The 25431-nt window shown below is 45.4% G+C and overlaps 1 protein-coding gene across 1 annotated transcript in view; it reads left to right on the top strand.

Moving 5' to 3' along the window:
* The window catches only part of LOC142817476 (uncharacterized), a 57335-nt gene that overhangs the window by 2802 nt on the left and 29102 nt on the right, over positions 1–25431 (top strand). Inside the window, exons 3-7 of the mRNA XM_075894490.1 lie at positions 10859–10945; positions 12309–12330; positions 13672–13821; positions 16612–16695; positions 22741–22843. Of these exons, the coding sequence (XP_075750605.1) occupies positions 10859–10945; positions 12309–12330; positions 13672–13821; positions 16612–16695; positions 22741–22843 (446 nt within the window). The remainder of the gene's footprint in view (positions 1–10858; positions 10946–12308; positions 12331–13671; positions 13822–16611; positions 16696–22740; positions 22844–25431) is intronic.

The following is a 25431-nucleotide window of genomic DNA, read 5'->3' as shown; positions in this document are numbered from 1 at the left end:
AGCGGATCGTTTTTTTGGTTTGTTGGTGGAAATCGCAGAAGAGCTGCCACTTCGCTTTGTCCAGGATAAGCGCCTTACGTGGAAACCTATTTACCTTTTGTGCAGGTATTCGAATTATCCCTCTTGCCTCTCGTAATGAGGGTATTCGTAACAACGAAGAAGTGGTTCGTGAATCCCTGCCAAGAAGTGAACGGTTTCTTGAAAGGACAGTCAGGAAACCACGGTGCCCAAGCAGGTAGCAACATAGTAGATAACAAGTGACAGATATTTCTTCGAAAAAAAGAAAGGCGCGATGTGCGAGTCTGATATGTCACGCGCAGGTATTTTTCTTTTCTTATGAGAGATAGAAGACGGGGGAGTCTGCCAGCGCGGAATGAGCATTGGATTCAACCTCAACAGAAAAGCTGGATCTCCAGTATAGTCGCACACAAATTACCCAGGGTAAATCTTTTCCGGCTGCATGAGAATCCTTTGATAGTTGGCTTAGTTCCACGGAGATTCCAATCAGTGTGCGCACGCCTTTGTTAGTGCGCGGCGATGTGTGCACGCGTTGATGTGTGTGCGTGTACAGGTGTACTGTACGCGCTGCGAACCCGTCGAGCGTCGCACTGCGAGCTCACCTCGTTCACAGCAAAAGCAATCACGAGAACACAGAACAGGCTAAGAAAAACGCGATTCCAAATTTGCAAGCATTGCGCAGCATGCATTTGTAATAGGAATAAGGATGTGTGGGAAGGTAGCTGGAATAATGAGATTTGCATTAAGAGCGCTCTTCAACTTTCACACGGTAAAGCTCTGTGATGCTGTGAGAACAGTCAGTTGCGAGTTGCAACGCAATTGTGTTTCGTCCGTCTCCGGCAACTACGCCAGCGTTATACAGCAACATTTGCTTGTTGAGCAAAAAATAACCTTTTTATTGCTGTCATGCATCACCTTATATGGTTCACGCGTTCGTACCGATGTAGTCTGCGTTTTATAATAATTGCTCTTCGGCTCCTTGTTTTTTTTCTAAACCCAACTCAGTAATTAATATTGTCAAGCTGTCGGTTCTGTACTTATGCTAATACACCATGGGCATACGCATTCGCTCTTTGTTTCTTGATGAGCTAAACATAAGCCAAGCAGCTATCGTCGTTTGCTGGCAACAGTGGCCCGGTGCAAATTTAATAATTCACAAGAAACGAGATTAATGGCCGTTTTCAGAGAGTAGGAGCTTTAGTTTATAACAATGTGAGCGAATGCTTGTCAAGCATGAATACAGCACTGACGGAATGAAACGCATTTATCAGCAAGCTGACTCAGACATGTCGGACTCAGATCAGATCATGAGTCTGGGTTTGAGTCCGTGCGAGTGACATTTAGGTGAGTTTGGTTGTGAGCGAGTCCGATTGAGAAAAATATTGGTGAGTCCGGGCCCGAGGGAGTCCATTTGAAATAACGGCGAGTAAGATTTCGTGAGTGTGTCCGAGTGAGCTCCCATCTTCTGTTGCTGACTTGTGGCGTAGGTCAGCAAACTCCCTCGTGAGACGATTCGCTGAGATTCACCTAGACTCACATAAAATCACGAGTCTGAGTCTGAGCGAATCCATGTGAGTAATATTGTGCTGAGTCTGAGTTCGAGCGAGTCCGCCTGACAAAAATTACAGTTAGTCTGAATACGTTCGAGTGAGTCGGGTTGGGAAAAAGATTGATGAGAGTGAGTCCGCGCGGCCCTAAAGACGACATGTGTTTCATGAGTGAGTCTGGGAGTGAGTCGGGTTGAGCTCTAAACTTCTCGCTGACCTATTAGTCTTAGTGAGTCTGGTTGAGGAAAAATTTAGTGAGCTTGAGTCTGAGTGAGTTCGGTTGAAAAAAAAATTCCTGTGTCTGAGTAAGCTGTCAGAGACAGATGTGTTTCTTAGGTGAGCCTGAGTGATCTCCAATTTTGTCGTCGACCTATGAATGGGACATCGTCTTAATTTCTTTCTTTCTGCTTTTTAGTATAGTGGCCGAGATAAGGCTGTATGAGAAATTCATTATTAAACCCACGCGAAGTCGTAAATCTGGACGCTAATGATAAAATGGGCTTTAACATAAGTATTCTATATAAATGCGGCCGCTGGAAATGAAAGCACGTGCATTACTTAGCCCTGAATTTTCCTGTTACAGTCCGTTAGAGCTACTACGCGTCGAAATAGAGTGCATATTCATTGAAAATGCCTGCCTTTGGGAAAGGTCTAAGTGTTTTGATTACTCTGTGGTGTACCATCATGGGCTTGTAGCATTTTCGGGTTGGCAAAAGAACAAAAAAAAAAGTAAAGGTTACGCCATCTCTCGCTAAATGGAACCACGTGTGGATGCGAAGCAGCGGGGAGATGGTTCGCTTGAGCGGGAGACAGTGTACTTTATTTATGGATTGTGCTGGTGCCAACAATGGTACTGGCGGTGGCGTTGACGCTGGCGCTTATCCTGGCGTTGCACAGGAGAGAAACCTGGGGATGCACAAAGCACGCAGTGATGGACCGGTGTTATGTACTGGAACACGGCAATCACTGCTAATGGGCAATGAGAGACAAAAGACGCCGATTGGACACAGAGACACCGCAGTGTGCTTTTAGTTAGCGTGCACGTAGCCAGTTTGTTTTGTTCAACAACGCACAGGAAAAATCTCTCACCGAAACTACCTTGGAGATCAAGATACAGTGGCTCTGTATACGGGGTGACCAGTGAATGGTTGTTCCATTGATTGATATGTGGGGTTTAACGTCCCGAAATCACCATATGATTTTGAGAGACGCCGTAGGGGAGGGCTCCGGAAATAGCAACCACATGGGTGCACCCAAATCTGAGCACACTGGCCTACAACATTTCCGCCTCCATCTGAAATGCAGCCACCACAGCTGGGATTCGAACCCACGACCTGCGGGTCAGCAGCCGAGTACCTTAGCCACCGCGGCGGGGCAAATGGTTGTTCCAGCGACCACGGTTGTGCAGAGCGAGCACTCGGTGTTTTCAGACGCTGTCTGCGTCGGCGTGGCGATAGAAAGGGGCGCGTATCGTGAAGAGGGGGAGGGGACGCGCATGCGCAGTTAGGGGGAACGAGTTTGTCACCATCATACAGTTTCCTAATATGCACTTTGTGGTCGCAATAGGGTTTCCTAAATATCCTCTAGAGGGAACTCTTGCGCTAGTGTTTATGGAAGGTGCAACGTACATCGCTTCAGCGAGCATGGGAATGATGGGTAGTACACGGATTTGTCTAACCATCGTACATCTCGCTCCGTGTGTGTTCGTGTGGCTTGGAGCTGTTTTCTCACGAAACGAAAATCAGGAAATGTTCAGTTGTTGCACTTCACCACCTTATTATTTTAGCATTACTTTTTCGAATTGGGTCCCGAAGTTCAAAAAGGTTCGTTTTTTCTTTCGAAATAAAAAACAAAAAAACAAAACACAGTAACAAGTGAAGCCACAAGCGCGATCCACCATCCGCATGTGCGAAGAATAGGCAAATCCATGTACTACCCATCCAACGCCTCCAGCGCGCACCCATCATTCCCATGGTCACTGAACGATAACAGGGCCAGAGTCCCCTCTAGTTAATTTTAGAAAACTCTGGTTGTCGCCACAGGACTGAAGAACACAGCCTCCGGCATAACGTGCTTCACATCTAAAAAAAATGCCCCTAGCTCCCCGAAGGGAATCCTGAGGAAATGAGAATCCATTGCGTATACGTGAGAACCCTGCGTTAGAAGAATTATGCTTTACAGCGAAACCTGTTATGAGATCACAACGCGGGTCAAGCGCAGTTGCATGTTGTCCGCAACCGCCGCCGCCGCCGCCGCCGGTGTCCTTAGCCACATCGCGCGAAATTAGAAAAAAAGAAAACCTTGCACCAATGACACAGTCTGGCTTGAACCCTGGTCCGCTGGGTGCCAGCCCAATGTTCTACCCCTGAGTTACGCTGGTGCTTGTCACTTGTTGTCAAACTTGCCTTAGGCAGGCTTGATGTCGGGAAAGCAATCACGTTAATATGACTTTTAAAGCGTTTTACAACAGCGAAAGAACAACCAGTCATCGCACAATGCAATTAGCGTAACGAGCGGGCCATCCAATGCTCCAACTCATTACAAAAGCTTGTTCGTGTTTCCCTATTAACTGTGGCGCATACCCACTTTAGGAACATGGGGTACCCCACAGGGAGCAGTGTTATCATCGCTCCTTTTCAACGTTGCTATGATGCGCCTTCCGCGCGAATTGGCCAGGGTGGAAGGCACACAACACGCAGTATATGCCGACGATATTACAATCTGGACCACTGAAGGGAGCCTTGGTGAAATGCAGGAACGCCTTCAGCAGGCCGCATCCATAGTCGAGGCGTATGCCAACGATTGTGGACTTCAATGTGCTCCAAACAAATCAGAGCTTCTGCACGTTTGAGCGAAGTCAAGAGATAAGTCAGCCATACACATCTCCCTGTCTGGGCTTCCCATCAGATAGGTGGAGGAGCTCCGGATTCTGGGCCTCTTCATTCACCACAGACACAGACCGCACTCCACTATAGCGAAACTCAAGAGAATAGGCGAACAGGTAGGGCGCATGAACCACCGCGTTTCCAACAAGCGGGGTGGCCTGCGGGGCAGGGACGCGCTTCGGCTCGCCCATGCCTTCGTGACTAGCCGGATTCTCTACGCCGTCCCATACCTTCGCACTAACAAGCAAGAAGATGAAAGAATAGATGACATCATTCGTAAGGCTACTAAACGAGCTCTAGATCTCCCGGTGGCCACTTCCAACGCCAAACTGAGGGCGTTAGGTGTGCTAAACTCCTACCCGGAGTTGCGGGAGGCCCACCTTATGAATCAATATACGCGGCTCGTACAGACGGCTCCCGCGCGCCGCCTGCTGGACCGCTTACATATACAGCACACTTGCACTGCAGAGAAGGCCGAGCGTATTCCGGAACTGTGGCGGCATATGCTCTCGGTCTCTCCACTCTCCAGTAACATGGATAAGCACACGCACGAAAGCAGAAGACAGGTGCGGGCTCGGACGCTTGAGAGGCAACACGGCTCCCGACCTGGTGTATTCTACGTAGATATAGCAGGGCCTTCGCCCACGGGATTTTACACGGCCTGTGTAGTTCACCGGGAAAAGCATGTCAATGGGCTCTCGTTCCGAGCACAAAATCCAGAGCGCGCTGAGGAAGTCGCGATAGCGCTTGCTGCTGCGGACCCCAACTCGAAAGTTATCATCACGGACTCCCGGAAAGCATGTGCTCATTACTTGGTAGGAGAGATATCCCCCCTAGCCAGCCAAATTCTAAAACGGGCTCTCGCTGATCCAGCCCCGAAACGCATCGTATGGGATCCTGGCCATCAGGGCTTACGAGGTAATGAGGCCGCTGACGCGGCCGCCCGAGCGCTTACCCACCGGGCTCCTCACCTTGGATCTTATGACTCGGAGGCCAATACACCGCTGCTGCGGTTCAAAGAAATTCTGACCTATTATCGCGACACTCACCGCCTTTACCCGGCTCCTGCAAAGGGGCTGAGTAAAGCGGAAGAGCGAACTCTAAGGCGCCTGCAGACAGGTACTCTACTCTGTCCTGCAATCCTAAAACATTTCGATGCGAACACAGATGGGTGGTGCCCACACTGTGGGGAGACGTGTGATATCTTCCACATGGTATGGGCATGTCCGAAAAATCCCCACCTACCCCCTTCCCCTACCCTTCCCGAGAGGCATGGGAGACTGCCCTCCTCAACTGCTCATCACTAGAGTCTCAACGGGCTCTGGTGAGACGGGTGCGAGTAGGGGCCTCGTCATGCGGTGTCCCGGACTAAGGACACCGACCATGTAGCTGGGTCATGCTTTGGCCCCGTACCTCTCTTTCATAATAAATGTTTTTCATCATCATCACCCACTTCAGCCATAATTCCTCATCGTCGTCAGCCACTGCATGGACAATTGGCAAAAACTTCTTAACAAGTGTTTAGCAGATAGCACGCTTCTCAGAAGAATGACAAAAGATAGCATAGCCAATGCCAGCCTACTACCCAAAAGTTTATTATTATTATTGCCCTAGTGGGTACCAAGTAAGTGTGCTTGCAGTAGTTAACCAATGAGTGTTTTGAAAAGGCTCCGAAAGGCCGCTCGCTCTTCGAGCTTTCGCTGTGACTGTGCTGCGCCTACTGCGCAGGCCTGGCGTTTTTGTTTTTCTTTTCTTACGACATGCAGCCAATAGCGCCATTTGCCGCAGGCGGCGTTTTTCGGTCGCGAGAAACGCGGTATGGGTTTGACAGCTTTTCTTGGCATTGAAGCAAATGCTACACAGCCAAATCACGCGAATCCTGCTGCCAGTGAATGTAGTTCTACAATAGCACTCGTTTTATCAACGTGAGACACAAATAATCCTCCCTTATTTTCTACGTGGAGCTATTCAAAACAGGACGCAGCTCACTCTACTAAGATATTAGTGATTACTTTGATTTATTCGTTGTGACTTGACGTTTTTGAATGCATGAAAAAGTCCCACCTTTTTACGTGCACCTCAAACACTAGGCGGCGTCTGCGTCTACTTAAAACGCTGATGGTGCGCCCCCGTCATTTTTTACTGCTTTACGAAACGGGGGCCGACACGGACTACTTCACGTAGTGCTTACACGTGCAGAAGCTCCGCCTCCGTAGCTTTCCCTTCAGTGCCAAGAAAAGTTGTTGCCGAGTATAGCGTGCACGATAGAAAATACTATGAAGTGAACAAAACAAACAGCATTTTCGGCTCAGCATTGGCGTTTCACAGCGGCGTCTCGAGCAGACATTTCAGGATGTTCTGGAGGTGCGCGCAGCCAGCGAACGGTCGAGCGTGAGGCGCGAGCGGATGGGAAAGTGGAGCGCAGGGAGGAGAGTGAACGGTGAGAGACGGAGCGGCGAATCAGTGCACCTACCCTCTCCTATACTCACTATCGCATCACATGCTCCAGTTGCTAGGGGCGAGAATAAGCGTGTGCTCCCGCAGCTGTTGCTATGAAAGAGGGCAGTGGACGGATCCCGACGGATGCCTGACATAGCTTGACCAGGGCCGCGGGGTAAAAAACAAGGTATTATCCAGTCGCCATGGCTCGACTAACAAATGCATTCGCGTTTGAAAAAGCTGGCCACGATGTCCAGGTAGGACGGAGCCGGATTCTGGGCTGGAGAAGAATTATTGACGTGGTCGGATGACAGCGTTCGGGAGGCCAACATTGTCGGTGGTACCTCATCGGTGGTCAACGCCCGAAGGAGTTCGCAACTACACGTTTTCTGCCCCGGCACTTAGGGGACGCAGAGACTGCTACAACAGCCCGACACTTCTGGTCCGTCAGCAGCACCAATGCAGGTCGCCGGTGACTATCACTACCGCAAGAATGGCAAAAGGAAGTTCATATTCGGCCTTTGCCACGCAATGTGCACCCAATTCATCACAAAAATAGCGAGCTGCCAGAGCCAAAGTACATGACAAATATTCAGACAGTGAAGACGCCTTGTTAGTGGAAGCCACCGGACCCCTGCACAACCACGTCACGGCTGCCGTGGTGAACAAGCGAAAGGTCGTGGACTGCATTTCAGCTAGTGGGGTATACATCACATCCATGTAAGAGGCCGGCACAGCCTTAGCCATAGGTAACCAAAAAGCCACCTTTGTCATCACGGATTGCCATGTGGCATATCGCAATTTCGCCAAATGTCATGTCGGCCGGTTTGCACATTCAATTCTGCAACAGGCTGCAGCCCGTCGTCAGAAGGTCAGTCGATACAACTGGTATGGGTACCAGGGCACACAGGAGTTAAAGACAATGAAAGCGCTCATGCCTACACCCGTGATCTCTTACCCCAGACCTCCGTTGCTTCATCCACAGCGCACTTCTTTGCTGACCAGGACGATCCCCAGTCCCTCCTTTCGTACACTGACATCCCGCAACACACCAGGCTGAGTACACGCACTCTACCCTCCCCCCCTGACCCTAAATGAGATAAGGCATCGCAGGTCGCATGGAGATGACTACCATCATCAGCAGTTATAAATCCTGATGTATTGTCCGAAACTAACCCTTCGATGTACAATCCGCCGTGTAAAATCTGTCCACAGATGGCCACTCTATTTCATATGGTCTGGGAGTGCTAAAATTATCCCATTATATGGGCCAACCATAATCCTATAGAATAGTTGAGTGGGAGGTGACACTGTCCAGCTTTGGCCCAGTGCAGCAGCAAGCCCTTGTCGACCAAGCCTGGATGGTGGCAGGAGCCAACGGTCTTCCGGACTAGGAGGTCTAGCCACTACAGCGGCTAATTCATTATTAATAACTGTTTTATTCCCGCTCTGTCAGCAGTGGACAGCATCAGCGCCACAGCGGCTGCTTCTTCGATCATCAAACGTGTGAGCGCATCGTCTTTGTGAACTTTCTAAAAACTGCGAACTTTCTGTGAACTTTTTGTGAACTTTCTAAAGTCGAAGCGCTCCTCCTAATACAGACGAGTACGAGGAACGATGGTGCGCTCGCGGTTCGCGTTTAGCGGGCGCTGGCAGCGTGCAGTCACAGCCGAGCTGTGGATGAGTTAAGACCTGCGCCTTCATTGTTGGTCTCATATCTGAGGGGTTTCCGGGCAGTCGCTATGCTTTTATTTCGGTTTTTAGGGAATTTTTGTGTCGGAATATATGTTTGTGTGCCAGCCTGTTGCGTCCACTTCCTTGCTGCCCTAAGAAGCATCTCTGACACCACCCTACCAGCGTGCTTCACTAATTGACTTACAATGGCGACATGATTTCTTACGAAGTATGTTAGGAGAACGAGCTAATGGAGTGGTGTCAGGGATGCTTGTTAGGACAGCAAGGAAATGTACGCAATGGGCACGGCACGCAAACATATATTCGTACACAAACATGCACTCAACACCCGAATACAAAGCACAGCATGCACAATAAATTGCAGTGTCTTTAGAAAATTCACACAAACAACGTGCTCACTCATTTGGGGGTCGCCGAAGCAGCCGCGGTGGCATTGATGCTCTCATACGAGAAAGGCCAGGCGGGCTGTCACTGGGTCTGTGTCCGCTCAGAGCCAGAACGAGACCTGTCATTGCGAAGTCCCCCAGGTGTCGACATCCCACGAGGTAACTTCGACAATGTTGATCTCCCGAACGTTGTGGTCCGATCGAGACAACGTTTTTTCTCCGCCCCAGATTCACTCTCCACCTGCATGGCCAACGTGGCCTGTTATTCTTAGGGGGGAAACTCCTTACACCGTGGGTTGTACGTCCCGCGTCGTCGTCGTAGTAGTAGTGGCTAGTTACGTAGTAGTAGTAGCTAGTCGTAGTAGTAGTAGTAGCTAGTAGTAGTAGCTAGTAGCATGTCAATAAAAGCGGTGTCACAGCGTATCCACGGAGTGAATGATGATGAGTGGGGCGAAGCGTTTGTCAGTCCGCCCGTGCTTCCGTGCGTCCATCCGTCCATCCGTCCGTCCATGCGTTCATCCGTGCATTTGTTCGTTCATGCGTCAATCCATGCGACCGTCCATCTGTTCGTCCATTCGTGCGTCCGTCCATGCATCCGTCCGTCCATCCACCCGCCCACTTCGCCCTACTCGTCATCATTCACCTCGGGGGTATGCTCTGATTTTTTTTTTTGCACGCCTCACATAGACCTGTGAGGAAGGTATGTTCGAGATGGGCGAACCGCTTTTATTTCATCACGCCTGATTGCGCGTTTCTGCCACCGCTTCACTGTCGTCTTAAAGGTGTCGGGCAACTTCATCACACCGTCAATGTAAGCCAGGCTGACCGCGCTCGCTGCAAACCAAGGAGGTTCTTGGCTGCATTATCCCAACCACCACTATCATCTTGCGTTCTACCGTTTAGTAATTTTCTTTCAATTTTTGGTGTTGTTGTACATTTGGCTTGCTAAGCGAGAAGCAGTAGGTGGAGTCGCCATATGGGGTAACAACCTCTTTTATACATCATTCAAATAAAAAAAATGTTACTTTAAAAATCTTGTTCCATCATCCACTGAAAATTTACAGGAAGTTCAAAGCTCTGGCAAGCAAATGAGTGCAATGGCTACTGTGTAATGAATTAATATGTTTGCAATAGAGCTGCCCCGTGAGCGGGCTCCAAAACTAGGGTATCGCGGAGTTATTTGAACAGGCCTTCTATTATTCACGATGGCGAAAGCGTTTGCACGTGTCTTTCAAATCAGAGTTTACATAGCTATATGGCGATTGTAGCACACATTTGATGTTATTCTACTTTCGCAAGTGTGTCTCTGTCAGGTTTGAGGATGAGTTTGAACGAGCCCAGTGCGCCTTAAATAACGTAATTAAAAGACAACGTCATGTACCTCGTCGCGCTTCATATTACTTAAAGGCAACAGAAATGTGAGACAGGAAGAAAAAAAAAAAACAAAGACCAGTGCACTTCGGCCATGTTATAGCATTATTTCCCGCATACAACCTCGCACAAAGAAGCTCAAATGCGTACCTTGCTTCACGATGGTTTCGGGTTGTCCATTGAGCGGCACAATTGAATTAACCAGTACTTTTGTATTGCGAACACATCATATCCGCACGGTCTAAGATTTGTCTGGGTTTTGTCCATTGCGTCACAGGTTGCTTTATTCAATTAGCTTAACTACCTCTCGCTTAATCGATGGTAACTCGATAAAAAAAGTTACAGCATGAATCGGATGATGTCAGTTATGATTGGCGGTGTTAATAGTATTAGGGCAACCCGAAAAAGGTATTGCGAAAACGCGCCAAGCATGTGAACGCACTTGGTCGTACGCGAAAGCTTTTTTTTTATCAGCGGAGCTTATAATGTTCGATGTTTGGCGCTGGATCGTTCGCAGAAGCTCGTGCTGAATAGCGACCACTCGACACAGCTGCGCCTGGCTTCACCGAATGCACCGCCTGGCAACCGGTTGAATGAAGGAAAGGTGGGCGAGAAGAGAAGGGAAGTGAGGAGAACTGAAATAAGTAATGCGAAATATACTTTCTTGGCATCGCGGGATTTGAGCACGTATATCCGGGGCCTGACGGTGAGAACGTATCCGCTCGACCACCCACGCCCTCTATATAGATAGACAGTATACAGCAAGCAATGATTGGAGTCATATAAATAGAGTATAAATAGAAACGAAATAGAAACGAAAGTCCATCACTCAGAAAGCGTGGACTGCGTTGCTGGATTGAAAGACCCGCACTGCCGATGACCCGCGATCTACAGGTGATCTCAGCCGCAAGGTTCAGTTGTCGAGCTGCGCCATTTGTAAAGGAACAAACGATCTTGGGCCAGCTGTTGTATTCTGTATCTTCTTCCTCCTCTGCCTCAATAGCCTATATGCGCCTGTGCCAGAGGGCCGGTGTAGTGTTTCATCACAATATATATATATATATATATATATATATATATATATATATATATATATATATATATATGTATATATATATATATATATATATATATATATATATATATATATATATATATATATATATACATATACACCAGCTAGACACTAGCTAGACAAATTATGCGTCTAAACCCATCGCGATGAAGATAAACAATCGCTTTTTGCCCTTAAAATTCAATACTAGCTTGACAGTGCATGTTTTGCTAATGTTACCTGTCCATATGTTCACTCGTGTACGCATTTGCGGGCTTGATAAACAGGCATTGGTAAAAGCGCTCCCGTATAGTGACAACCAACGCAGGAACGCTGAAGCCTTGCTTGCTTTGGTGCTTCCGACTTGTTAACACTGACACTTCAACTCTCTGAGTCGGCCTGCACCTGGTTGAGTTCGAAGAGCACAGGGGAAAAAATAAGGCAGCTCAGCACTAGTGGCGCTAAGCCTAAAGGAAGAGCCGAGTTGGGGGGGGGGGTGGGGGGGGGGGCTCTCCTTGGTTCTCTTTGTCTTCTGTTTTTTTCTTCTTTTTATTCTGGTTTATTATACCTTTTTTGTTAGGTACTCCTTTCTACCTCTTTCTTAGTCACTCTATTGCTCTGTCTTTCACCGCGTCTTTCTTTCTGTTTCTTTCCTTCCTTTCTTTCTAAATACTTATCGCTTCCTCTTCCTTTTTGTGAAATTCCTTCTCTTCGTGTTCTATTTCTTCTTGGTGTCTTTCTCTTTCCCTTCGTATTCTCTTTCTGTCGTACACCGTACTTTTTTTCTATCTTCTTTTTCGTCTCCATTTTTTTGTATTTCTTTTTTTTTATCTTTTGAGGTCTTTCTTCTATTTATTTCTCACACGCTCATTAAGGCCCAGGACCTGACCTTTCACACCCTGGCTGTCCAAAGGGCCCGCTCGAGAGCGGTCAGGGTAAACTCGGCCATTCCTGAGTGGGCCTAGCCAGGTGACGTCGAGTTGACGTGCGCCTACTCTGTACCTCATAAAGTTGTTTCGCTCGCTCGTTCCTTTTCTTTCTATCGGTTTTCTTTTCGCGCACTCTCTTTCTCGCGTTTCCCTTCACCGAGCACAGTTTTCGTTTATCGCTCGCACCTGCTGTACTCGGTAGTTGGGCTCGCCCTGTTGTCTCACTGCTTTCCCGCCTGAGGAGTTTTGCACGATGGAGCAGAAAACGACAAAAACTTGAGCAGCTCCATTGTTAAAAGCGGTGTGTTTGTTAGAAAAAGTCACTAAGCCTAAAGCGGACGCCCCATCACGCTGCCATTATCACGTCCGACACGCTCTTCCGAAGCCAGCGCTAAGTTTTTGTTTCCGCGGCTGGCATGTGAACACGCACGACAACGTCCCATGTTAAATACGTGTCTGAATACTAAACCAGTGTAAATATGCGCCGCTGAAGCGAAACGTGCAGCAGATACCAAGCTAAAGCATATACGAAGATGTTCATTTGCCTTAGTCTCCTCAAAGACAAACGCCATCTCCTTTTTCATCTGAGTCGATTCTATATATCCATCCCCCGAAAACTTTCCGCACCTAGCGTGGATTTGGGCTCTTTCAGTGATCGAAGACATTGAAAGCTAAGTCGTCACAGGACGTAATGATAAGTGAGATCACAACGTCATCATGACGGCATGCTAATTTATTAAAGTTTGCCGATCTGCGTTACCATAATGACATGACTCCTGCATAACTTCTGTCGATGCTGGTGCCACCGACAGTCACTTCGCGCCTTCCGTGCGGCGTTCAAGGCTTTCGCTTTAATTTTTGGGACAGTAATGAAGGCCGAGAGCTTTATTTCGGCTACATCTCGAGCACCACTGCGATGTCACACCTGTTACACCGTTGGCAGCACTCCTGATGACGCCAGCTTTAAGAGGAACCTCCAAGGAAATGCTGTAGTTGTTGTGGCCCGCGCTGCATCTTTTGGAGTAACCGCAAATATCTTTACGTTTAAAAGTCTGCCAGTGTATATATATACTGACTCCGTGTTTACGTTATCTTTCTTTGTACAGACAATTATCTCTGGGCAGTTCTAGTAGTAAGATACAGAGAAGGAACAAAAGAGAAGCGCGGATATGAACCATACTATAAGTCTAGACTGCTGCCCTGCAAATGGGAAGGGATGTGAAGGCGCAAGCGAGAAAGAAAACCATCAGTGCCCACCTTCTACAGTGGACACACAGTGCAGACACTATCGACTGGTGCTTATCACAGAAATTTCAACATTTCTTTCTTTCTACTTACGATACGCAGGGCTTTGGTGGGGACTGCCGGTGGCAGCGTCGGAGGCAGTTTGTCCCGAGGGTCATTTTCCCTGCAAGACGGGCAAGGACTGCGTGCGGCGACAGTTCATTTGCGACGGCAGGGCTGACTGTCCCGACAGCTCCGACGAGCTGAGCTGCGGTAAGTCGGCTAGAATAAAAACATGCTGGCCAGCTAGAAGGATGACTTTTACTAACAGATCGATTCATGTCTTACATGCTGTGAACTTGAGACGTAATATGTCGTGGGGCAAAGAGAAGAAAAAAAAAAGAGTGTCAAAATAGAGAGGTCATATACTTTTGTAACCGCCATTTGGATGACCTTCCGTCTGATCAACCGTGGTGTGGTTGATAGGACCGTGGGGATCATAATGATGGCCCAAGGTTGAATGCACCTGCTTCCCCTTTTTCTTTTGTCGAATCCGAAAAGATGCAAGCTTCGTAACAGATGCAAACACAAAGTGATCAACGCGTTTCTCAGAACAACTTGAATTTCGCTCCGGGTTTTTCGTTAAAGGCGAGAAGAGAGCAGATCTTCGAAGGCAACATCAACGTTCATAAGCCATCGCTATCGTCAGAAACGAGCGTCGCCATGCACCTGAAATAATCGAAGGGCCGATTGAGCAAAAGTATGGGACAGACATAACACCCCCTTGAGCGATTAGAGAAGGCGGTATGTGGCCGGGTAGCTGTGAGAAAAAAAAAGCACGTTTAACAGCCGTATTGTTAGAACAGCTTAAAGTTCGTGTGCTGTAAAAATTAGTTCGCCTGATTTAGTGTCTACCCTATCCTTGAGATCCCCATGAGGTACAGTGTGAACTAAGTGATTACGGAAGTGTCTACGTGTTCTGCGACATACACATACTAACGAGAAAAACTGAAGCTAGAAGAACGTTGTACTCAAAGATTTGGCATAGAGCGTTGTAGGAGCTTGACTCTCCTACGTCACCGCGAATAGTCGGCACACTAGTCGCTCACGCATCTGCCAGTGCTTCTTTTTTTTATAGCATATAATGCTTTCTTTTTATTTTCTTTAAAGAAAGTTTGCCAGTTGAACAAGCGCTCCACCCTGCAGCTCACGTTTTCCCTTCAACGTTTCGCGCATTGGCTAGGAGTGATGTTAACGTCTTTTTCTGTTTTTTTTTTCGGCAAAGCCGCCAGGGCGTTTCCGAAAAGTATCTGAACGATTATGATGATGACGATGATAATTTTTTTCTGAGCCTAGTTTTTCACTTCATAAAGTGAGTGAAGAGATCATTTTTTATTTAAACAATAATTTAGAACAATTTCTGTTGTGGCAAATTAAGTTGCACTGCACTGCTACATAATGGCTACATCTGTGTGAACCGTTGGATAGCTGTAGTCCACCTGTTTGCGCTAAACCGTCAGCCGTGAGCTGTTCGCCACTTTGCCCATATCTAACTTGAAAAGGATGAGTGCTCGAAACGAACACATTGCACGCTAAAGATCACAGCGCGACAAGGAGCTTCGTCCAGTACGCATTAGCCGAGCTTATTGGAGTTCATTGCGATCGTTCCACTGCTATGACAGTTCCCCAGTCTTCTATATCTGCTTTAAGAATGGTCGATATATAATTTCGAAAGTCCCCCCAAAAGTCGCTAAGGCTCCAAGGGGATAGAATTGTCGCTAGCACGACTGAAAAGACGTTAAAATGAGCAGCTTTCTCGCTAACTTAACACCACTGCTGGCCATTGACTGTATGTCCAAGAAAATGCTTCGGAAAAAACGGACTCAGCTTCCTCCTTTAATTACTATGTGCCGTTGCCCGGTTTTTCAAAAATGCATCTCAAGTACCAGGAAGAGAGTGGCTTAATTTGGTGACGAACAACCAGAAGCATTACATAATATAATGCGATGCAATCGCCTTTACCGATAGAGCTAATAAACATACGTATTCTAAATGATGCACGGAAGGAAGGGCTCCATAAAAATGCAGTCCGCACATACAAATAACAGAAGGCACTTTTAAAAGAAATGGTCAAAAGTGTTTTAACAACCTTCGGAAGGGGTATCATAGTCACACCTGCATTTTAGAGGATAATGACCACTCTGTGACAAAAATAGACGTCAGTCATTAAAAGTATTGAGCACTGCAAAAAAGGGGCGCCTTTGTGCACACTCTAGCGAAAATGACAGCATGGGCTACTCTTTTCAATGTATCCTATCTTGACACATGTAAGGGTCTGTTTACATACAGATGTTAACTCTTTCTTGAGTGCCACGACTCCATGACTAGAGTATATAATCTTCAAACAAAGTTTTCGCCTATTCCTTTATAGGGAGATAAACGTGCCAATAAATGACATAAGTTTACAGGGCACGTTTCCTTGTCAGACAAAGCCCGCATAGGAACAAACTCATACTGAAATCAAGGAATATATAAATGCCATTAACTGTATTGTTTTAAATGGATTGTAGCGATTTCGATATAGCTGTGCAAAATATAGATGTTAAGAGAGTAAACTAGACGAAAAGACAACTAGCTGCCGGCAGGAGCTACAACCTTCGAGTTCTCTCCCTTAAATCCAAAGGTCGCCGGTTCAATCTCGGCCGGCAGCAAGTAGTGTTTCGGTCCTGTTTACTTTCTACACGACTGTATCATAGTTAGTGAAATTCGTTTAGAACAGTACACTTAACGTCGCCTTTAATTTTCTTGCCCTCGCTGTCCATTGGTTTTCATTATAGTACGTGCCAAGTGACAAATAAAGAAAGAGTAAGAGGAACTGTCTTTATTCATTTTTTAGTGTGTACAGTACTATAAGGCTGTCACACAGTGTGCCGTATCATTTCATGTTCACTTCTGTGGTCACTGTCATTATTGTCGCTAAGAATAATGCGTAAGTTTAAAAAAAAATTTAGAGTTCACATTCAAAAGCTTTTTCGTTAAACTCGGTCTCACGTTCTTGCACAGGAGACGAGCATATCCGGGAGTTCTTCGAAAATTATTTTCAGAAGAGACTCGATGAAGACCGGGAGAAAAGGAGTAAGAAATGCGGTAAGGAATAGTCAAGAAGCCAGAAATTTTGAATATTGTTGCTGAGCGTCCGAAAGAAAGCGTTTCAAATTACCCCCCCCCCCCCCCCTGTGTGTTTGTGTGTGTTTTGCGTCCCTCCCTTGCTCTCTGAATATTCGCTTCCTCGTCCTGTATTTCCCCACCATTTTCCCAATTCGTAGTTGCAAACCAGATATTTGTTTTTCCGGTTAACCTGCCTGCCTTTCCACATTATCTCTCTCTCTCTCTCTGTCTGTGTGCATGTCGCAACGATAAAAATGTACGTTACTATACAAAAGTATTGCAACAATGCGTAGAGTCGCAGTTATCTTTTCAAAAACCATGTCGGAACTTCCTAATCTACTTACCGGCTTAAGTCTTTATAGAGGAACTCCGGCGAATGGTCCAGCATATTGAGGTAATTCCGTTTTGAAATAGCATTAATAGTCCTGTAACAGCTCGGCCCGTTCATTTTACTGAGAGAATTGTCAATAACTTTAAGTGAGCAAAAAAAACAGTGAGTCAAAACCGAGACCGAAACAGGCAACTGCTCTGGGCTGGGTAGACGATGACGTCACGACACGCCAGGGTGTGAACAGAGCGCACGTGCTTCTTCTATCACGCGAAAGGCAAGTTGGGGATTTTACCCGGCGCAAAACCAAGCTGTTCCGGCTCATCTAAACTTACCAGTGAGCAGTTCAGCGATGAGCGCAGCTATATTCAGGGAACAAAACCGAACTGCGCTCACTTCGTCGTCGCCTCGTAGAAGAAAGCGCGCGCTGCCTCCATCTGCTAAGTAAAGCTGGGTTTTGGATAATAGTAGGCTTTTACGTCACATACAGAGGCTGACGCGCGTTTAAAGTGTGATTCCACAGTTGGCTACCAATATTTTAGTACGCTTTTTTAAAGTAAATGACTTACCGTTGCATAATTCTATACATATCATGACGATACCGATAGGAACACATGTTTAAAGTACTATCGAAATCGGTGAATACCGAGAAATCACCGTATACGTACCCTTTAAAGATTCTATCGCAACTTGTCCATTGAGCACCATAAAACTGCCAAACACATTAGTTGTAGACGTTCTGTATAGAAATTTTTATTGCTAGTATAATAACGTTGATGTTATAACGAATTATTAATAAATATTTTGAAAATTGTCGCAATAATAATAATAGGGTTGGATGCCCCAACAACCTTGCCACCGTACGAAATGAAAAAGGAAAAATCTACTCTATAGAAAAAAAAAAACTCATGAATATCTTCAACCTTGTCTACGTTGCTTAGTAACACCGATAATTGTGTTGCATAATGAGACTAATTTCTTGCGAAGAAGTGGATAGACTTGGGCTCGTTAGTATTGCAATTTTGAAAAAAAATATACTTTCTCAGCGCACAGGGAAACTTTCAGAAAGAAGAGAGAAAAGACAGTGTGCTATGTCCTATCTGCCTTCTTTCTGAAACGTTACCTGCGTAGTAGGAAAGTAAACTTTTTTTTTAAAAGTACAGACTAATTTCATTGTGCAAGGCATAAAATCTTTGACAAAGCGGGAGTAGGTTTTTTCAGAGGGCGCACACAGAGATTGCATCGTACTAAGGAATTAGAAGTGAAATAATTTCAGTATATTCCAAAGTTACTTTGTGCCTCTTAGCCAGCGGTTCCGAATTTCTTAATAACAATCTCAAAGCATTGATACTTAAACTGCTAGCGAGAGGAATTAGCATGTTTTGTTGAAATCACTGGAACTTACTTTAGAACAATTAGCCCGGCTGATGTCCGTATATGTTTGCCACTTGGCTTACACAAAAGCTACTATTTTGTTCACAAAATGTTTTTTTTTTTTGGGGGGGGGGGGGGCGAAGAAGGTGAGCTGAGGGAAACTGATATTGAAAAGTCATTGAGAGGAAATATTGTGAAATGTTGTGTAGTCGCGAAATTCATTAGACTCATTTTGTCGGTTGAAGCGAGAAAGTAATCATAAGTTTATAGATCACAAAACGGCTGCACGCATTAGAGGGACGGACAAGAAACCTATGCATAGGCTTGACTAAAGGCCTGTGCCTGATCCATAAGGCTTGGAAGCTTGGTAAGCATATTTGGAAGAAAAAGAAAAATACGAATAAAATTAGGTTATTTACCTACCACTCATAGTAAAAAAATATGTATTAATTACCGACACACAGCTGGAAGTGTCTTTAGATCGATTAACGCAGAGGAATGAAGAGGCGCGAAGGCATATGTGCTGACTACATTGATTAGACTAATTTGGTTTATCAATATATTGAATATCCCCCTCCTCCATTCCCACAAAAACATTTATTTATTTATTTATTTATTAAATTTTACTTTACGGGCCCTAAAGTACTGAATAAAGAGGGTTAGTGAGTAAACTTACAATGAACAACGCTACAACGCAGGTAATAACAACAACAAAACACTTCGAAAAAAATTAACAATGCAATCAGTCATCGTAATTCGACAGTACGCAAAGAGCAGATCACAGCACGTTAATCAAAAGATAGCGTAACACTTCGCGAAATAAAGGAGCTTGAAAGTTGAACAATAAAGGTACATGTACCAACTGGGTGTATGTGTCAGTACTCGATGCAGAGCCGAAACATCCTCGAGTACGAGGTGTCACTGAAATTAACGTTTCGACATAATATTGCTTCTTCGAGGCAACAACTCCCCTCACTCAAGAATTTGTCATCTTTTCAAGACCCCATGTTCTACCTCCTGAGCTTCTTCCTTGTTTGAGTCTCATTGAAATGGCTCAATGGGCCGCTAAGCGGACAGCTACAGGCTTCAACTACGCTATATTGTAAAATCTAAAGCAGGGCCCCACCCCCAATAGGCGAAAGATAATTAAGCAAGAATTACTTAGCCCAAGAAAAGCGCAGCATACAAAAATAAGGTACACAAGAACAAGCGCTACTTAAAAACTGTTTCTCACACTAATTAAGTTTTTTCCAGTATGCACCAACTAAGTCTTCAAACATTCTCATTAAAGAGAAAAAATTTAGACGAATGGGGGGGGGGGGGAGGCTGAGTCGGTCGCGGCCCAACTATTCAAAATGACGGCGGAAAAGCTTCTAAGGAAAATGATCACCTGGGCTTCTAATGAAATGTTTTGTTGAATATACGCACGCATTTATTGTTTTGCTGAATCAAAAGCAGTCTGTTTGTGAAATTTCATGTGTTAAAACGTGGTTTGAAAGGTGCTCATCAAGTGCGCCGACAATTTATGGCAAATGAGAAAGCAATCTCAAGGCACCTCACGGAAAAAGTATTACAAAGTTGTGCAAAGAATAAAGGAGAATTACAACAACTTCAGTTCATAAGAACTGCTCTGCTTGAATATTTAGTAAAATCCATGTTTAAAAAAAATGGAGGGAGCACAGGTGTGTGTGCTTGCTGTGTCGTTGGCGCGTATTTCAAAACTCCCGAAAAGAGAAAAGGAGGTGGTTTCTCAAGATTTTACGGTAACTCTGACGAAACCGACGATAGAGAAAGCATTGCCAAGACAAACTCAAAGTTTAAAAATGGGGCAGTTCACGCTGTTAAAACAAAGATGGTGGCCGAGGCTGCTCGTAATTAAATCTGGAAGGCCGTCTTTTCGCAGTAAAAGATAGTTGCGCGTTCTTAGACGTCCAATATTAGCTAACGTTAGTTTCTAGTTATTCCTGACACAAAATCAGTTAAGGAATTAGAGTTATTGCGTGTTTTTTTTGCGGTTCTTTCGTTGTCAACTTGGCGTGGCGTCGTGCGACGCTGACGTCTATCAGACGCGTTTTATTAGTGATTCCGCCTCAAGGTCGCCTTCTTAGCTGCCAAAGTAGGCTCTGGACAATGCTGGCCGGAAGTGGAACACACCCTCGCAACACCAGTAGCGAGACACTTCCCGTCTCACGTTTTCGCTTCGGCTTTCTTTTGGGCCAGCTCCTGGGAACCGAGCTAACCGAACGACGCTGCGTATTGACAGTGATGGCTAGCCCAATTTCACGCGCATTTAGTGTCCCCGCATTTGCGCCAATGTCGAGTTTGTAATAAGGGCCCCGTCTGAAGCAATATGAGACCCAGGCTTTCGTCGAAGCTCTCCTCCTACGCGTGGCTCTGACGTTATCTTTTAGCTTCGACTGAAACAAGCTGCTTAGTGTAGGCGGGAGCGAAAATGGGCCATGACGCATCGCCCGTCTTTTTTTCACACTTCGTAAACAGGCTTAGGAGAATTACGGATGAATAATTCGACAAAGAAGGACTGTTGCAAGAACGAAAATTCAGATGCCCCTTTTCAATACGACGAAATGGAGGTCACCAAAGATTCGCGTTGCGTTGGTGACGTGCTTTCTTTCTTTCTTTCTTTCTTTCTTTCTTTCTTTCTTTCTTTCTTTCTTTCTTTCTTTCTTTCTATCTATCTATCTATCTATCTATCTATCTTTCTTTCTTTCTTTCTTTCTTATTTTCTTCCTTTCTTCCTTTCTTCCTTTCTTCCTTTCTTCCTTCCTTCCTTTCTTTCTTTCTTTCTTTCTTTCTTTCTTTCTTTCTTTCTTTCTTTCTTTGAGCAGCATTGCACACTGCTCCTTCCGTCATACCGGGATTCGAACCTTTCATGCACGCGCACAGCAATGCAACACTTCCGTTGCTATATGCGACAACGACGACTGTTGTGTAAGTCTGTTCAGGCAAGAATGAAGGGTGGTAAATTAAAGCGACAAGTTCCGTCGATAACCTTGAAGAATATTTAGATTTGCCCTGCCAAAAACAGCTGATCACCGCAATCCCCGTGATCGAGAGAGAACTATTATAGGATGACCCAGACGAATACGTATGGCACTGACGCACATTTGAAGTCCGCATGCTTTAATGCAAGCCGACTCTAAATCATTCACGAAGACGTTGGGATCTGTTCATAAAGACGAGAGTCTTTCTTGGATACTACAACGCAGAAATATCTCTCTGTCTGTTCCTCGATTAAGCAATATGGCGAAAGTGCAAGCCCAAGCTCAATGCCCAGTAATCTTGATCTGGTGTCTGCGTTCATACTTGTGAACAATGTTACAATGTCCATCAACAAGCAAATATTACGAATATCCGAGGCGCGACATCAATACGTAAGGGTTAAGTGGCGCGCTTTTTACTAGAAAACACACAAATGCATAATTCAGCGGACTCTAGTATTTCTTACGCTGCGCTGACATTGCGACTATATGCACGAATAAAGCGGGTGTTAGGCGTCTTACGCTCCACTAAGACAATACGGTGCTGCCACCTACCTGTGGCTCTGTGTTCTACACAAGATTGTGTTTCCTTACATTACTGTCAGATGGCGCCCATATCTCACGCAGAGCTTCCAGAGAGAACGCTATCGTCTTTCCATGACATTTGCAGCGTAGCACGCAGATATACTGCACTTTTTTTTAAGGGCTTCGCTTAAAACGTTTTGCAGAAAGCGTGAGAGTATGGCTTCTCTCTCAAGAAATTCCTATCCCCTCTTTTTTATGTCCTTGTTATTTTTCTAGCCCCCTTTCGATAGCATTGAGCTACAACCCCTAAATGATTTCAGAAGACAGTGCCATTTTTCACTTCCTGGCAGCAGTCTTCGTAGCGTTCCACGAGTCCCGTATTTCACAGAAAGGTTTAGAGTCAGTCATATGATCAGTTATTGTAGAACGGTGGCTCAAAGTGCGCGGCGCGATATACCTTTTGTATTGCGCATTCAATAAAGGCAGCCATACCATGCCGTATTCTCTCGACAAATACCATTCATTGTATTTAGCATTGTGTAGTCGCGCGAGACCTTCTTCGAATGCACTATACTGCGCATTCAATTTCGACAGTATCACTTAAACTTTCAATGGAATGCAGTATGTAGTCCCTTTGATGCGACACTAAGTAAGCTGAGTCCCTGTGAACTTAACGTTGTTGTTGATGCCGCTTTTCTACTGCATTCTTTTTCGCATTATCACTGCGGAAATGAGAACTGCAAGGCATACCGAGGGATGCGTGGTGTATTGCTCTACACTTGTTTTTCCGATTTCCAGATTGGGTCTTCCCGGGATGCCGATGCCTGGAACGAAGCTTTTATTGCGAACATACAGGCCTCACTGAGCTGCCAGCGACGGTGCCAACAGATGCTATTGATCTGTGAGTATTTCATTCCTTCCTTGAAAAAAAAAAGTGGACGTAGTATTCTTACAGAAAATAAGTCATGGATACTAGGGTCGGTATATAGAATTCAAAAAGCGTGTCATTCTTAAAAAGCTCTTTGTCAGTGGACGGAACGATTTGCTAATTATATGTCTAGAACCAGCATTGGCTAAAACTTTGTCTCACTGAGTTCTTCATCGTGAAATATTTAATATACGGGACCACAACAATCACTTCACGCATTCGTAATGCGCGATGATTTCAAAGGAAGCGAAAGGCATTGAAAAGCGCACGGTTTTGTCAGCACGCGTAAATTGACTTAGCTCTAGTCTTCATCAGGTACTGGTACCTGCCACAGTGATCTAGTATATAAGGCATGCACTCGGCTGCTGACTCGCAGGTCGCGGGATCGGCTACCGGCCATGACGGCCGCATTTTCAAAGGAAGCAAAAATGCTTGACAACCGCGTGCATATAATTAGGCGCATGTTAAAGAACCACAGGTGGTCGAAATATCCGTAGCTTTCCACTATGGCGTCTTTCATAATGATACGGTGGTTTTGGAGTGTTAAAACCTGACATATTATTATTATTATTATTATTATTATTATTATTATTAATATTATTATTATTATTATTATTATTATTATTATTATTATTATTATTATTATTATTATTATTATTATTATTATTATTATTATTATTATTATTTTATCAGGTCCTGCTGAAGTGTTGGCTATATCCAGGAAACCAGACATAGAATGTCGGCTCTACTGGCTATATGCAGCACTTCAAGCAGAACCTGATTAATGTAATCGCATACGCTAATCCTTGCACTTCAAAGTGAAACCTCGGAAAATGCGCCAGCAATAGTTCACGTCTTCTTTTGAAAACGTTGTAAATGGCGTCTCTAATAGCACGTATGTCATACCGCCACTTCGCTCTGTACTCAGGATACAGCGCTGATACGTTACAAAACTCGCCCTTCAGAGATGGAACAACTACAACAAAAAGAGATGAAAAACACGAAAGGAAGCATCCTCATGTTATACCCTACCCACGCCTTCTTCTCGTGATTTTATAACTTTGACGTTGTAGAAAAGTGATGCCGACAACGTTGCGTGTGTACAGAAAGACTCAATGCACACACACACGGTCTGGAAATTCTAAGAAAACATTCGGTTAAAAAAAAATTTGAGCCTCTCTGGACATGGCGTCTGTATTCGGCGAAACTGCACAGTACATGTTAGTGCGTCGACGAATTGAAAAAAGTAAATTCAAGGCATCATGGCTGATTCTAAACCAGCCGCGGAGGTAACATCTTGATGGAGATTAAATGCTTGAGACCTGTATACAGTGCAATTTCAATGCATGTTAGTGAATATACATTGTCTTAATTACTGGATCTTTCAACTACGGCCTTCCTCATAATCATGCTATAGTTTTGTGACATAAAATCTCAACAATTATCAAGTCTTCATGCTCAACCAGTAGAAATATTCAGGTTTTTCTCATGCCTCGTAGTGCTTAAACATTTGACGCGGAGTGTAGCTGCAGTGTAATTGTTGACAATTATTCATCAATGAGCAACCTTTGATGATAGGTACATACATCACAGTCTGCTCCACAGGTTTATGCCACCGAACTCGAATGGTTCAAGACGCTCATTGCAAACGGCTACTAAATGGCAGTGTAAAGATACCATGTGCGCCAGAGACACACAGGTTAGAGACGGCGGCCGGCATCATTTAATCAAGAGTTGTGATCTTCCACGTAATAGGAAGAATCCTACAGTTGTTCTTTCTTAGTTTTTTTCTCTTTCTTTCGTTTCTCCAGCTTTCTATTAGTCGTGTCAGTCATTGCTTTCTGTAAAATTTAATTTTTGTTTGTCAACCATAGGCTACTCGGTGTTGCTAATATCTAAAGATGTATGCGATGGCAGCACTTATAAACCCTTTTATCCTCCTGGTTCAAAAAGAATAAAGATTACGTAAAATAGAGTGTCAAACTTATGCTGAACCACACAAGGGCGTTGCATATAAAGAGCCCGGACCAATTCAGAGAAACCTTGTTGCTATTTTAGATGCGAAGCAGTTCTTTGACTCATGTGTCTATATAACGCTGTACGTACGTACGTGCGTCCGTACGAACGCAGTGCAACAAGTTTCCTTTGCCTCAGGTGTTGGAGCGATGCCCCAGTAGTTTACGCTGCAGCTTCACTTTGACGCCACGTTCCCCTTGCACGCTTCTCTCAGAGGTGCGCGCTGACGTCCTTTTCTCCCCCACTCGCAGCACGCTCGCCGCAGCGCCCGCAGCTGCCGGCTTCTCCGCCAGCTCGCAACACACTTCTCTCTCGCTTCAATCTTTCCACCGCCTGCTACGTTCGACTACTCGCCGAGTGCAAACACACTTTCGGCTCGTTTATCTGCGATGAAACTTACACAAAACCCAACCCACCTCCCGTGTCTTCGCCGTTCAAACTAACGCTTATTTGAGTAAATGCTATAGTTTTTCTTCAAACCGTTCTTCCAGCATCCGCATGGATGCCCCTTTCAACCTGGTCAACGCCGTGCGCACCGCTGCTGC

Source organism: Rhipicephalus microplus, chromosome 5, assembly GCF_043290135.1.
Source record: "Rhipicephalus microplus isolate Deutch F79 chromosome 5, USDA_Rmic, whole genome shotgun sequence".
In the NCBI taxonomy this organism is placed as follows: Eukaryota; Metazoa; Arthropoda; class Arachnida; order Ixodida; family Ixodidae; genus Rhipicephalus; species Rhipicephalus microplus.
The sequence above is the reverse complement of the archived record's forward strand: the minus strand, read 5'-3'. Positions and strand labels throughout refer to the sequence as shown.